This window comes from Zingiber officinale, chromosome 8A (assembly GCF_018446385.1).
Source record: "Zingiber officinale cultivar Zhangliang chromosome 8A, Zo_v1.1, whole genome shotgun sequence".
Taxonomy (NCBI): domain Eukaryota; kingdom Viridiplantae; phylum Streptophyta; class Magnoliopsida; order Zingiberales; family Zingiberaceae; genus Zingiber; species Zingiber officinale.
Genome location: NC_056000.1, coordinates 33,167,122 through 33,183,041, shown reverse-complemented (window position 1 = coordinate 33,183,041; position 15,920 = coordinate 33,167,122). Strand labels below are relative to the sequence as shown.

The 15,920-nt window shown below is 40.1% G+C and overlaps 1 protein-coding gene across 2 annotated transcripts in view; it reads right to left on the bottom strand.

Moving 5' to 3' along the window:
• The window catches only part of LOC122008364 (noroxomaritidine/norcraugsodine reductase-like), a 182,388-nt gene extending 167,101 nt beyond the window's left edge, over positions 1 to 15,287 (bottom strand). The window contains exons 1-5 of one of the 2 annotated variants that reach the window (XM_042564082.1): positions 15,070 to 15,282; positions 14,786 to 14,993; positions 14,481 to 14,697; positions 14,276 to 14,382; positions 13,809 to 14,175 (exon numbers count right to left, since the gene is read on the bottom strand). In XM_042564082.1, the coding sequence (XP_042420016.1) occupies positions 13,999 to 14,175; positions 14,276 to 14,382; positions 14,481 to 14,697; positions 14,786 to 14,993; positions 15,070 to 15,164 (804 nt within the window). In that variant the 5' untranslated portion in view covers positions 15,165 to 15,282 and the 3' untranslated portion in view covers positions 13,809 to 13,998. Of the gene's footprint in view, positions 1 to 13,808; positions 14,176 to 14,275; positions 14,383 to 14,480; positions 14,698 to 14,785; positions 14,994 to 15,069 lie in introns of those variants that run through there. The other variant, XM_042564084.1, reaches the window with a different exon arrangement.
• Positions 15,288 to 15,920: the final 633 nt, after the last annotated feature.

Genomic DNA, 15,920 nt, shown 5'->3' with positions numbered 1-15,920 from the left:
TGATTGGTGATTGATTCAATCAAGAGGAAAGAAAAGGAAAAATAAAAAGGGAAAAGGAAAAACTAGAGGAATATTTTAATTTTTGAAAAAATTCTTCCCTTATTTTCCTTGGGAAAGTAATATAAAAGAAGGGGTGAGGAGGCCTCATGAGATATCAACTCTTATTCTCTTGGTGGAGACTCTCTTGGTGGCCGGCCCTCTCTCCCTCTCTTCTCCCTTTGCTCTCTTTTCTTTTGTGGTGGTGGTGGCCGAAAGTTTGAGAAGGAGAAGCTCTTTTGGGTGGTGTTCATCTTGTAGGATCGTTGCCCACACGACATCCAAGGCGAGGCGAGGAATACAGTAGAAGATCTTGAGGTCATTAGTTTGCAAAGAAAAGGTATAACTAGTAATTTTCTTCCGCATCATGTTAGTTATTTTTCTTTGTTAGAATTCCAAACACAAGAGGCAATAGATTCTAGTTTTTCAAATTTGTTATTCGAGTTTGTGTTTTTGTTTTTTCGAATTTGTGATTCGATTATTCTTTTTTGTTAAACCTAGAGTTATATAAGGAAATTAAATATTAGCTTTCCTTAAAAGGCTTTGTTTAGGAAGTGGTGGTTGCTTCCATATCCAAGAAGGCCTTGTGCCTCGTCATGTTTAACCTAGAAGGCAATTTTGGAAATTAATATTTAATTGAATTTATAACGTAGGTGGATTTGGATCAATAGTGTTAAGTTCCACTGGCGATCCAAGTCTAAACCATTAAGAACAGATAAGTTAAATTTGGAATCAATAATGTTAAGTTCCGTTTGCGATTTCTAATTTAACTTCTAAAGAACACAATAGGTTATTTAGGAAAGGTTCGACACTTGTACAAGATTTTTATATAGTGGAACCGGTATGATCTTCCTAGGACTAACCAACAGTCCATGTCCCACTGGTCGAATGGACAAGCCACTGTGGGCGCCTTCATCTCCTTGGTCGGTTGATGCGAGAGGTTGTGATACTTCTGGCAGGACAAGGAGGTGTCCACCGTCCGAGTGGCGTCCTCTTGGAGGGTCGGCCAGAAGTATTCGGCAAGTATGATCTTTCTTGCCAATGAGTGGTCGCCCGGGTGTCCTCCACAGGACCCTTGGTGTACCTCCTGTAGTATGTAGTCGGCATCTTCCGACCCGACGCATTTAAGTAGGGGTCTGGAGAAAGTTTTCTTGTAGAGCTGATCTCCGATCAGGGTGAATCGACCAACCCTCATTCTTAATAAGCAGGCCTCCTCTCGATCGGGCAGTGTAGCTCCCGATCACAGAAACTTCGTCAACGTCGTCCTCTAGTCGTCTGGGAAGGTAAGTCCCTCCATCCGGTCAATGTGGGCCACTAAAGACACCTGCTCAATCGGCTGTGATATGACGATCGACGATAACGAGCTGGCTAGTTTGGTCAATTCATCTACAGCTTGGTTATCCGTTCGAGGGATCTTCTGTATTATGACCTCCCGAAAGTTGGCCTTTAGCTTTTCGAAAGCCTCAGCGTAGAGCCTGAGCCGTGTGTTGCTTATCTTGAACGTCCTGACCAGCTGCTGAGCGGGCAACTGTGAGTCTGAGTGGATAAGGACCTTGATGGCTCCGATGTGCCGAGCAGCTTGTAGGCCAGCTATGAGTGCTTTATATTCGACTTCATTATTGGTTGCCCGGTAGTCTAGCTGAATGGACAGTTGCATCCGCTCCTCCTGGGGGGAGATGAGCAGTATTTCGATCCCGCTCCCTTGCCGAGTGGCCGAACCATCTACATATATTCTCCAAACGACTTCAGGTTCAGGATTCTGTACCTTAGTGACGAAATCCGCCAAAGATTGTGCTTTGATGTCCATTCGGGGCTGGTATTGGATATCGAACTCCCTGAGTTCCGCTGTCCATTTGATTAGCTGTCCGGACACTTTGGGGTTGAGAAGGGCCCTCCCCAAAGGACTGTTGGTCATCACGATAATGGAATGCGTGAGGAAGTAGGGGCGAAGCCTCCGAGCGGTGAGCACCAACGCAAAGCCAGTTTCTCGAGACCAATGTAGCGGGATTCAGTATATTTCAATATATGACTCAGGAAGTACACCAATTGTTCCTCGTCGTTCGGCCTAACTAGTGCTGAACCGACCGCATGGTCGGTCAAGGATAAATAAATTATGAGTGGCTCGTCGACAACTGGCTTAGCCAATACAGGCAATGAATTGAGGTACTCCTTTAATTCTTCAAATGCCCGGTCGTACTCTTCATCCCATTGAAATTTGGTGGCTCGGCGTAATATCTTGAAGAACAACAAGCTCTGGTCGGCTGACTTGGAGATGAACCGAGATAGTGCAGTTATCCGACCGATGAGACGTTGGGCTTCCTTAAGATTCCTTGGTGGTGGCATATCTTGTAGTGCTTTCACTTTGCTGGGATTCGCCTTGATGCCCCGTTCGGTGACGATGTAACCCAGGAATCGCCCGCTCTTTGCGTCGAACAGACACTTGCTTGGATTTAGCTTGATTATGTACGTCCTGAGTGTCTGGTAGGTCTCCTTGATATCTACACAGAGGTCAGCTATTCAGAGGGATTTAATTAGTATGTCGTCGATATATACCTCCATGTTGCGGCCGATCTACCATCAGAACACCTTATTCATTAACCTCTGATAAGTAGCGCCAGCATTCTTTAGTCCGAACGGCATGACCTTGTAGCAGTAGGTTCCATCGACCGTGATGAAACTGATTTTCTCTTGATCTTCTCGAGCGAGCGACACTTGGTGGTACCCTTGATACGCATCCAGCATACATATCACACATTCGGTAGTAGAGTCTACCATCTAGTTGATCTGAGGCAGCGGGTAGAAGTCCTTTGGTTATGCCTTGTTGAGGTCCCGGAAATCAATGTAGACGCGCCACTTGTTGCCTGGCTTCGAGACCATCACTACATTTGCAAGCCAGCTTGGGAACTGAACTTCACGTATGTGACCGGCTTCCAGGAGCTTCTCTATTTTCTCACGGATGATCAAATTTTGTTCGGCGCTGAAGTCCCTCTTTCTCTGCTTCACCGGCCGAGTGTCTGGTAGGACGTGAAGCTCGTGCTGTGCGACACTCGGTGAGATCCTGGGGGAGCTCGTGCGTCGACCACACGAATACGTCATGGTTTGGTTAGAGACAGGCTACCAGCTCCGCCTTCTGTTAAGCTCCCAGATCGAACGTGATGAAAGTTGTTGCCTCCGCTCGGCAGGGGTGGATTTGTACTTCTTCCTTTTCTTCATAGACTAGAGTAGGAGGCTTTTTAGTGATGGCGCTTACCTCTAATCGGGGAGTCTTCCGAGCATACTTGGCTTCGATTTTAACCATCTCGACATAACAGTGTTGGTTGCTACTCGGAAAACCTAGAGGTTCCACTGTACAAAATTTTGTACAAAGGTCTGAACCTTTTCCTATCTACCATGTGTTCTTTTAAATTGAATTTTGGATCGCCTGCGGAACTTAACACATTTGATCCAAAACTTAATCTATTCATTCTTTTAGGTTTTGACTTGGGTCTCCTGCGGAACTTAACACGTTCGACCCAAATCACCTTAAGTTATTAATTCCATTAAATATTAATTTCCATAATTGATTCCCAGTACTGACGTGGCGAGGCACATGGCCTTCTTGGATATGGGAGCAACCACCACCGACTAGACAAAACCTTTTATGGAAAGATAATATTTAATTTCCTAAAATAACTTTAGGTTAACCAAAAAGAACAATCAAATCACAGGGAAAAAAAACAAAAGAACACAACATCAAAAAGCATATTCGAAATACTAGAATCACATGCCTCTTGTATTTGGTATTATTTCCAAAAATAACTAGTATGATGCGGAAAGAAAAATTACTAGTTATACCTTTTAGAAAGACCTCTTGATCTTCTATCGTATTCCTCTTCTAACCTCGGACGTTGTGTGGGCAACGATCTTCCGAGATGAGAACCACCAAGCACCTTCTTCTTCCTTGCAAGTTTTGGCCATCAAAACTTCTCCTAGGATGAAGAGGTTCGGCCACCACCACCATGCTCCAAGGGATGCTAGAAAAGAGGCTTCTTTTCTCTCCTTCTTCTCCTTCTTAGATCCGGCCACCAAAGCTATCTCCACCATGAGAAGGTTTCGGCCACACAAAGGAGAGGAGAGGAAAGAAAGGGCCGGCCACACCCAAGGAAGAAAAGAGGGAGAAAAATAATAGAGTCGTTCACCCATGAAGGCACCGCTACCCCCTCTTTTATAATCCTTGATCTTGGCAAATAAGGAAATTTAAATAAAAACTTCCTTAATTCTTTTGCCATGAAAAGGAAAATTTATTTAATTAAAAATAATTTTTCTCTTCTCAATTTACAATGGCCGGCCATTATACAAATTTCCAAACAAATACAATTTTAAACACAAATTAAAACTTCATTATTTGCTTCCGGAAATTTATAAAATTTTTTCAATAATTTTTATCCCTTCATGATTGGTTTATAAAAAGGAAATTTAATAAATTAAAATATTTCTTTTAAACATGTGGATAAAAAGAAAGTTATCTCTATAAATTAAAATCTCTTTTAATCTACAAATAAGGAAAGATATCAAATCTTTTCTTAATCTTTTGTAGAAACTTATAAAAGAGAATATTTAATTTTAAACTCTCTTTTAAATCATGAACACGATTAAAAAGGAAAGTTTTCTTAAAATTTAAAATCCTCCTTTAATCAACAAATAAGGAAAGATTTCAAATTTTAAACTCTCTTTTAAACATGTAGATGATTTACAAATAAGGAAAGTTTTTATCAAAAATTAAAAACATCCTTTTAAACTACAAATAAGGAAAGAGATTAATCTCTTCTCTTAATCTTTTGTAGAAAGCTATAAAAGGAAATTTTAATTTTTAAACTCTTTTAAAATCATGATATCCACATAAGAAATAATTTTAATAAAAATCCTTTTAATATTCTAGTGGTCGCCACCTAAGCTTGGGACCCATGCTTTGGTCACCACCTAGCTCATCCAATTGGTCTTGGCCGCCCTAGCTTGGGTTCCAAGCTAGCTTGGCCCCCCATTGGATGGGTAAGAAGGTGGGTATGTGGGTATAAATCTCTATATACTAGAGGCTACGATAGGGACCAGAGGAGGAATTGGTTTTGTCTCTTGATGAAATTAAGCATCCCTGTTCGCCCTTAACACACAACTTAATTTCATCAATAATAATTCATTCCACTAAAGAACTATTATTGAACTACCGCACCAATCCCAAATTACATTTTGGGCTCCTTCTTATTATGAGTATGTCAGTCTCCCTGTGTTTAAGATAACAAATGTCCACTAATTAAGTAAGTTACTGACAACTCACTTAATTAATATCTAGCTCCAAGAGTAGTACCACTCAACCTTATCGTCATGTCGGACTAAGTCCACCTGCAGGGTTTAACATGACAATCCTTATGAGCTCCTCTTGGGGACATTCTCAACCTAAATCACTAGGACACAGTTTCCTTCTATAATCAACAACACACACTATAAGTGATATCATTTCCCAACTTATCGGGCTTATTGATTCATCGAACTAAATCTCACCCATTGATAAATTAAAGAAATAAATATCAAATATATGTGCTTGTTATTATATTAGGATTAAGAGCACACACTTCCATAATAACTGAGGTCTTTGTTTCTTTATAAAGTCAGTATAAAAGAAACAATCTCTAATGGTCCTACTCAATACACTCTAAGTGTACTAGTGTAATTATATAGTTAAGATAAACTAATACTTATTACACTACGACCTTCCAATGGTTTGTTCCTTTCCATTATGATCGTGAGCTACTGTTTATAATTTATAAGGTACTGATAACATGATCCTCTGTGTGTGACACCACACACCATGTTATCTACAATATAAATTAATTGAACAACTACATTTATCATAAATATAGACATTTGACCAATGTGATTCTTATTTCTAGATAAATGTTTATACCAAAAGCTAGGCTTTTAGTATACACTCTAACAAACAGTGTCAAGCGGCTAACTGGTCATAGACCCGACCCTGGGTCGGGTCTGGCCCGAACCCAACCTGGGCCCGTAACTGGGTGGTCAACGGGCTGGTTGCCCGTTGACCTGGTTCACCGGGTCGAACCAGAACCAGCCCGGCAAGTTGCCGGGCCGGTTCCGGTTCAATTGCTGCAAAACCAGTGAGCCGTCGGTTAACCAGCGGTTCAGCCCGCCGGTTCAATCGCATTTTTTTTTTGTAACGGCGTGAACCGGCGGTTTATAGTCGTTGGAACCGCTGGTTAACCGACGGTTCATAGCCGTTGGGGGTATTTTTTTGGGGGGTTATTTTTTTCAACGGTTAGGATCATTTGACCGTTTTTTTTATCAATGGCTATGATTTAATGTCCGTTACTATCAAAACTCTATAAATAGAGAGTTCATTTCATCATTTTCACACACATCTTCTCTACTCTTACTCTTAATCTCAATTTTGTGTTCTTTACACGCTTTCGTTTCCAATTTTCAATTACAATGGAAGGAGGCCGCGGAGGTGCATCATCTCGAGCTCGGAAGGGAAAGCAAATAATGAATCCGCGGGAGGAGGACCCCAACAATCAATCCACCGATGATGAGATCGAGCATCTTCCGAATCTGACACCTGAAACACAAGGAAGTACCAATGCAATTACTTCTAAGGTTCGGGAATTTCCTCCTCTAAAGTCTTCTATTTTCACTAAACATTTTGAGAATGTCACTCTTTCGTCGGGAGAAATGCGTGCAAAATGTAAGCACTGCAATGCTTCCTACAAATTCCAAGTCGGCGGTGGCTATGGGTCATTGAAACGACATGTAGAAACGAAGCACCCGACGGAATATGGACTCGACCGTTCTCAAACACAATTATCAAGATTTTCTTCAACTAGCGGTAGTACCGATTCCGGTTTATTTTTATATTCGGATAATAAATTAAGAGAATCATTAGCTAAATTTGTTTCCGTAGAATATCTTTCTTTTAGTTTTGGATCTAAATGCACATTTAAAGATTTTTATAAAGAATCTCTTAATCCATGTCCTAAACGTGTTCCTAGGACTACACTAACTCGTACAATTAATAAATTAGTAAAACAAGGGAAAAAGAATTTAATTGATGAATTTAATAAATTAGATAATAAAGTTTCTTTATGTTCCGATATTTAGAGTGATCATTGGTAAACGCATTCGTAGATGGGTGTGACTTGCCATTGGATCGATAACTCTTGGAACCTCCAAAAAAGATTGTTAGCTTATAGAGTTTTTGATGAATCACATAATACTCATAACATCATACAATTATTATGTTTAATTTTAGAAGAATATGACTTAACTCATAAAATATTTTCAATATCATTAGATAATGCTAGTTCCAATACCACTTGTATAGATGATCTAAAATTTGTTTGTCAACCTATTATTGGCGGTTTATTTTTTCATATTCGTTGTGTATGCCATGTTTTAAATTTATGTGTTCAAGATGGTTTAAAAATTTAGAAAGTTATATTAAACCAATTAGAATTGCAATTTCTTATTTATGGTCTCATCCATCTATAATGAAACAATGGGGTAGGTTTTGTAAAATTAATAGAATGAGACCTAAAAAATTTCCACGTGATGTACCAACACGTTGGAATTCAACATACCAATTATTACAAGATTCATTTCAATATAAAGAATTATTTTGTTCATTTTTTGCACAAAATACTAATACTAATATATATTTATTTTCACAACAATGGAATATTTGTAGTAGTATTTGTGAAATTTTAAAAGTATTTAATGATGCAACCGAACAACTTTCCGGTGTTTATTACCCCACTGCTCAATTAGTTTTAGAAAATTTTTCTAATATAGTGTTAGTTTTAAATGAACATATTAATAATGAATCTTTATCTCCTTGCATCTTAGCTATGAAAACTAAATGGGAAAAATATTTTTATTTAATTCCTGAAATTTATTTAATTGCATTTACTTTAGATCCTAGATTTAAATTAGAAGTTTTATAAGAAATGTTAACTTTATATTATGACGCTTTAATTCCAATTAAAGATTTTTCTTCCCCTGATTCAGTTAATATTATATATAATGTTAGAATTTATTTATATGATATTTATAATCAATATTATGCAAAATATGGAAAACAAATTAAAATTTCTGAAATACAACAAACTATTAGTAGTAATTTAAAACTTACAAAAACACAACTCTTTTTAAAAGAATGGACAAAACATCCACGAGGATCCTCAAGTTCTACACAAGAACTTGAGAATTATTTTATGACTTCTTTTGATTTTAATGAAGCAGAGAGCGAAAATTTCGATATCTTAAAGTGGTGGTCACAGAAGGCTCAAAGCTTTCCCGTTCTCTCCGTGATCGCCAAAGAAATATTAGCTTGTCCAGTGTCAACTGTTGCTGTAGAGCAGACGTTCAGTGCTAGCGGCAACATATTAGATGAACGACGATCAACTTTATCTCCTAACTCATTGGAAGCCCAAGCATTACTGGACGATTGGACCAGAGCGGAGAAAAGAATTCCAGGAATGCAACTTTCAAATGACGAAGTTGAAGATTTTGATACTGAAGGAACAAATACAATAGGAACATGAAATAGAAGTGAGTGAAAATGTAAAAGGATAAAAATGTAAAAGAACTACATGGGCTTTGATTCCCCTAAAGGGATACGTAGGCAACTTAAATAAGTGCAAGCCCTTTTCCAATAAATTTTAATTTCTAATTTGTAATTTGTAATGTTTAATTTATAATTTATAATTTTTTATTTTTTAACATAATAATCTTGAACTGTGGCAAACCGTGATGAACCGTGAACCGAACTGTGAACCGGCGGTTCCGAACCATGAACCATAACCGTCTTGAGTGGTTAAGGTTAAGGGTCGACCTGTCTGGAACCGTCGAACTGGCGGTTCTAAATCGTCGGTTACGAACCGTCGAACCGTCGGTTCCGAACCGTGGTCAAGTCTAACTGGTTACCCTTGACCTCTCTTACCCGGTTTTCTACCGGGAACTTGATCTTCTGGCAGTACGTTGAGACTACCTCTCGGAAGTCATTGAGGGTCGGTCAGCCCAAAATGACGTTGTAGGCTGAGGGGGGCTCCACAACAATGAATTTTATGGTCTTGATCCTTCTGAGCGGCTCCTCTCCTAGTGATATGACCAACTTAGTTTGGTCGATCGGCTGCACCTTGTTGCCAGTGAACCCATATAGTGGGGTTGTCATTAGCAGCAACTCGCCCCGATCGATTTGGAGCTGGTCGAACGCCTTCTTAAAAATTATATTCACTGAGCTGCCTGTGTCAACGAAAATTCAGTGAATAGTATAATTGGCGATCACCGCTCGGATGATGAGGGTGTCATCGTGAGGAACTTCTATTCCTTCAAGATCCCTGGGTTCGAAGCTGATTTTGGGTCTGCTCGCATTCTCCCAACTACAACCCACAACATGGATCTCCAGTCGCCGAACGTATGATTTTCTGGCTCGGTTGGAGTCTCCACTGGTCGATCTGCCGGTGATAATGTTTATCTCTCCCCGAGCGGCATTGCTTCTATTTTTCTCCTCCCGATCGGACGGCCTGTGTCGCTCGCGTGAAGCTCGGGGATGGTCATTGCTCCTCTATTGATGGTGGTGGTGCTGCTCGGGTGACCGCCTGACATATTCTCGTCGCCCGACGGTTTGATGTTTGTGTCGTCGGTCGGGTGAAGGCGATCGACGACGATAAACCCTTAGTGTCAGTCGAACGACTGGCGTCAACCCTCGACAGTCACGGGTGTTGTGGGACGTCGATTGATGGAAGGAACAAAACATAGGAGTCCATACCTTGCCCTTTAGTGCCTTTGGCCGACCGGAGGCCACATGCTACACGGCATGCGCCCTTATCTCCTTATGTGGCTATGCTCCTTCGCCCCTCGGCCCCCTGGGTGGTTGTGGGTCGCTCAGTGGCCTGCATTCAGTCGGCACCGAGGGCTCGACCGGTGCCTCCTTCCTTCTTGCTACCTGGGCCTCTTCCACATTTATGTATTCACTGGATTTCTTGAGCATGTGGTCGTAGTCTCGGGGTGGCTTCCGGATGAGCAATCGGAAGAAGTCTCCTTCAACTAGGTCCTAAGTAAACGCATTTATCATGGTCTCAGATGAGACCGAAGGGATATCCATGGCTACCTAGTTGAAGAGTTGAATGTATACTCGGAGGGCTTCTTGGGTCCTTGTTTCATGGAAAATAAGCTGACGCTCATCTTCTGGTAACGTCTGCTGCTTGCAAAATGGTGTAAGAAGGCCGCTCGGAACTCTTTAAAACTCCGTATGGATCCGTCCGGTAGTCTCCTGAACCATCGCTTGGGCCGAGCTGGAGAGCGTGGTAAGGAAGACTCAGCACTTCATCCCATCTGTGTATTGGTGAAGTGTAGCAGCGTTATCGAACTTTCCCAAATGATCATTCGGATCGGTCGATCCGTTGTATTCTCCAATTGCCAATGGAGCGTAGTGCCTTGGCAATGGGTCTCGAAGTATTTCTTTAGAGAACTGGCGGTTGATCCGCTCGGGAGACGCGTCGGCTCGGGACGCCTTGTCTTTCCTTGCGTCTTGAATGGGAGCTTCGTCTGAAGAAGATCCCTTCTCCTGATTTGCTTGCGCAATCTCTGAGGGCGTTTGGAACAGAGTCCGATGGAATGGAATAAGCGTGGGTGGAGCTTCTCTATGTGTGCCGGTTGGCAGTCTATTTTGTCCCCAAATAGAATACTGCTCCGGTCGATCGTCGTGAGTCGCTCAGCCTCCAGAGGCCGACGTTGCTTGTTGCGCTAGTCTGTCAGCTAGTGCCTTTTGCTGCTGTTGCTCGACTATCATTGTCGCTTGCACTTGTATTAGCGCGTCGAGCTCATCTTAAGTGAGCATCACGGTGTGAAGTCATCCAGCTTCTTCCATTTTCTTGGCTCGGATGCAGGTGCGTTCCCACAGACGGCGCCAAATTTTCATCATGTCCGAGAGTCGAGGCGATGGATGCTGGGGATGTGGCGCTCCCGTTGACCGTTGGTGGACTTCTCGTCAGTGAAACTTGCAACCATAGCAACGCCAGTGCCGAGCCAGGAAGGGGTTCCCCGGCGATGGCCCTCTGACGCTCAAGTCAACCACCGGCGATGTAGAAGAAATGAGGAAGCAAAATGGCAGGGTAACTGTAGCTACAGTACAGATTTATGCATACCTCCGTTGAAGTTTGGGAGTCTTTATATAGAACTCCGGGGAAGCGCGTGCATGCTCCTCGAGATGTGCACACTCCTCAACGCATACCCTGAAAAGACGTATCAGAAAAGTGTCTCTGACACCGTACCGCAACAACCCGAATATATCTCTGACAAGACAGTGGAAGATTATGTCGTACGATCCTCTGCCTGACCGTGCCGCCAGTCACGCCGTTTGTCAGTGGCCCGGGCTCCCACAAAGATATAGACTGATTCGTCTTTTGTTGGCTATCGAGCCGAGCAGAAGAGCCGCTCGGTCGATCCTCGTCCATTCAGACGGCTGTCCTTCCAGGGGCCGAGCGGGGGAGCCGCTCGACCATCCTTCCACTGTCCGCTCAGCTGTGGCTCCACTCGGTTGAGATTTTAGGCGAGTCCGAGCGGATTGGCCACTCGACCTCTAGATTCGCTGGATCTTCTGAGCGTCGGAAGCTCGGTACGTGACCAAGCTGTGCTAACATCTGCTTCATGTAGGCTCGGCGATTCTTCCTCTCGGTCGGGAAAGGGGGGTTGCCCGATCAGAAGATAATACCAGGGCATTGACCAGCTTGACTTTGACCACCATATCATTGACACCCTGTTGACCGGGCCCCTCCTCATCATCGGATCACTTGCTAAAGGATCTACATTATTTAAAAATTTAAAAGTTTGATATTTTCTGAATCACAAGGTCATATATCTTAAAATAAGTTAGTGATTAATTTTATCAAATCTTTGTAAGTTTAAAAAATCACTGCTACTAATTTATACTATCGAATTTAGGTTTGAGAGTATGTATACATTAAGGAGGATTTCAAAAGTACATTGATTTTTATTTGAAATGATTCATAGTTCTCAAGGTCCATCAGTGAATTACGAACGAACCTAGCCAATGTACCTACATCATTCAAAAATTCAAAAGTTTTTTTTTTTGAACTGGAGAATTTAAGAATTCATTGATGGAGTTAGTTAGTGAATATCATAGTCCTAAATCTTATAACAAATTTATGACAAATTTTATCAAGCATTTACAAGATTGAAAATTCAATATACGGACAAGACGAAATTATCTTATATACTTAGAAAACTTTAAATTAATTTAAATCAGAATCAATATACTCATATAGACCTCTATATAATGTAAATACGTCCTCGGATATACTGCAACAACAACACAAATTTTAGGCTAAATTATTGCCATAGAGGTCATGATAAGGGTTTGAATGTATTTCTCCATATAAGAACTTAAATGAAGAGTTCAAACACCATCTTATTCAAGATCATTGCACGGATTTCTTCTTAGTGTTTTTGGTTATCATATCAATTTCCATTTCTAAGATCAGTGCATGGATTTCTTCTTAGTGTTTTTCAACAACATTGGCATTATTGACAATGATTTCTTTCTTGTACTTGCAGTTTTTTTTGTGATGATCTTTTTTATCACAATTGAAACATTTACCAAGAAATTTTTTCTGGTCATTTCCGGATTTTTTCAACTTTCTACCATTATTGACCTTGAAGTTCTTGTTAAACTTGCTTGCTTCGGTAACATTAACTTTAGAGGATTCATTGTTATTTTCCTTGGGATTACGAGACATAGTCTCCTCTTCAATCCTCAAATGTTTTTGCAAGTTCTCCAAGATTAAATCATCTCTGTTATGCAAAAGTTTATTTCTATAACCATTCTAATTTTGGGGTAATTTAATAATAATTGTACCCACTTAGAATGATTCAGAAATTTTCACTTTTAATTCACGAGGCTTGGTAACAGTGAGTTGTAATTCATGTATTTGATCAAAACACACTTGGTGTTAATCATGACAAATTCAAGATACTTCAAGATAAGGAATTTGTCCATACCTTTTTTTCGACTTTGTATTTGTATTCAAGTACATTCCGTATCTCTACTGGGGATTCAATTGAGTCATAGAGATCATAGAATTTATCAAAGAGAGTGTTGAGAATGTGACCACGACATATCACCACGTCTTTTTCACGCTTCTTCCGTGTAGCCTTGACTGTATTAGAGTCATCATCCTTTGGTTTTGGAAATGACTCCAACTTTGGATCAAGAATATATGCAACCTTGAGAATTTTCCTTTCCAATAGTTAAAATTTGTGTCCCCGAATAGATTGAGTTGAACATTTGGATTGAGAAAAGATGTCATAATTTTTTCAATTTCCATTGTAGAATTAAAATTTTAAAGATGGTTTGAGAAATCAATCTAGAAACATAGAACTTCGAAGGTGGAAACGGATTTGTGGTGTATCCAAACGCTTAGGTTGAGGCATATGGAAATACTTTCCTTTAAAGTTTTATTTGCCCTCACTACTTAAAGTTTGCTAATGAGTTTTATAGCAAATTACCCCCAAGATACAACCCTTCAGCACAATATCTAGCAAAAATTTTGAGTTGCCAAAAGATAAAGAAATCTATAGAAATATGAATATCTATAGAGAGATTGGTATCTTTTTCACGAATTGTCTAAAACTAATGGATGCAACAATGAAAAGATACACCTCTTCATTCAATTAACTATCAAAGTTAGTTATAGATGAAATCATTCAACCAAGATATATATTGGTCCAATTCAAACTCTCACATATATTACAATTTATTACATATAATTCTCCACTCAATAACTTAAATGAAGAGTTCAACACCATCTTATTCAAGATCTTCATAAGAACATAATCCCAAACACCAGGCCAGGCCACCTTATTCAAAGATACCGTAATCCCAAACATAGTTACTTAGTGATTTCCGTTGACAATTCTGCCTCCGTCGACGACGATAACCTGACCATTCACGTAGCAAGAAGGAGGGAGGCAAAGGAAGGCCACGACGCCGGCCACATCCTCCGGCTCCCCCAAACGCCCAAGAGGCACGCGATGATTTTCCCTCGCCACAAATTCCTCATCTTCCAGCAACTGCCACAACAAACAAATTCATATTCATCCGCCAAAATCTATTATTTTTTTGGCAGATAATCTTTTCTTTTCTAGATAACAAAAAGCTGTGTTCACTTACAAAGTCGACGAGTTGTGTTTTTATGAATCCTGGAGCTACACTGTTTGTTCTAATGTTATCCTTGGCCCATTCACATGCAAGATTTCTCGTCAGTTGATTTATTGCCCCTAATCAAATGAAGAGAGAGAGAGAGAGAGAGAGAGAGAGAGAGAGAATAGTTCATCTTCCAAATGATTCAAGCAAATTCAATCTATGCAAGAAATACCTTTTGTTGATGCATACACAGACACATGATCCCCGCCAATGAAGCCAGAGATGGAGGTGATGAACACAATACTCCCACCTCCACAAGCCTTAAGGAGAGGATAAGCAAGTTGGCTCAAGTGGAACGCCGATTCCAGGTTTGTGCTGATCACGAGCTTGAAATCCTCCAGGGTTTGCTCCATCGCCGGTTTGAAGATCGATGTCCCTGCATTGTTAACCTGCAAAACGTACGAAGAAGATTAAGATTTAATTTGTTTAGGTTTTAGAAGGGGAGGAAAAGAAAAAAAAAAGAGGTGTAATTAATACCAGAATGTTGAGCTTCCCGTCGAATTGGGACTTCACCGTCGCCATGAGCTTCTCTCTCTCGCTTGGGGACGAAACGTCGCAGACAGATCCGGTGACTTTGAGCTTGGAATTGCGCCATTTCTGCAGGCACTTCTCCAGATCTGCTTCGCTGCGGGCGCAAGTGTGCACCGCCGATCCAAGTCTGGCGAGCTCCTCGACGATCGCATGCCTAAATTAAGCTTGATGGATGAGTAGAAATATATAGATGGAAAGAGATGGAGTATTCGATCGAGGAATGTAACTACCCGATTCCCTTGGAGCCTCCGGTGACCAGAGCAGTCGTCCCGGCGAGAGACCATCTGTTTGTGTCAATGGGAGCGTGTTCTTGGACGCTGCTCATGCTTCTATTTTCGGAAAGTAAACTCTCCCGTTGAGATTGAGGGGAGAGGGAGGAGTGCTTACATATTTTTTAAATTGACTCACGATATCTCACTCCTCGAACGATGGTCAATTCTTCGGAATGTTTTCCTACACTCCTGAACACAATTATTTTTTAACAGGATTTTTTTTCATACTATTACTATTATAAATATTAGAATAATCAAAAAAATCGATTCAATTAGCAACTGCTCTGGTCGAAAATAAAATTATAATACATTAAAATAATTTACTTTAATTAAAATTATTTTAACATGATTCAAATTATTTATTTATTTTTATAAAATATAGAAATGCACTATTGTATTAAAATTATTTAGGAAATATTAAAATAAATTAATTCAATTTAATTAAAATTATTAAATTATAATATTATTTTATTAAAATATTTTTATTAACTTATTAAAATTATTTTAAATTAATTAAAATTACTTTATAACTCTTATAGTACCAAGGTATTAATTGCTACACCAACTATGATAAAGGCGGGGCGATTTTTTTCTATAATTTATTGGGGGTAGTTGATTATGGATGGTTCGATTCAACTTGACGTATCAAATTGGAACACGTCGTTGGAATTCAAAGGATTGAGTTATTTACTTTAAAGACCGTTCAAAATGGATTACATTTTTTTAATAACACGGAATTGATTTTTTTTCAATTCTATCGTCTTGTTTAAGTTATTCATCTCGTAATATTTTTTAATTTATCCTCTTAA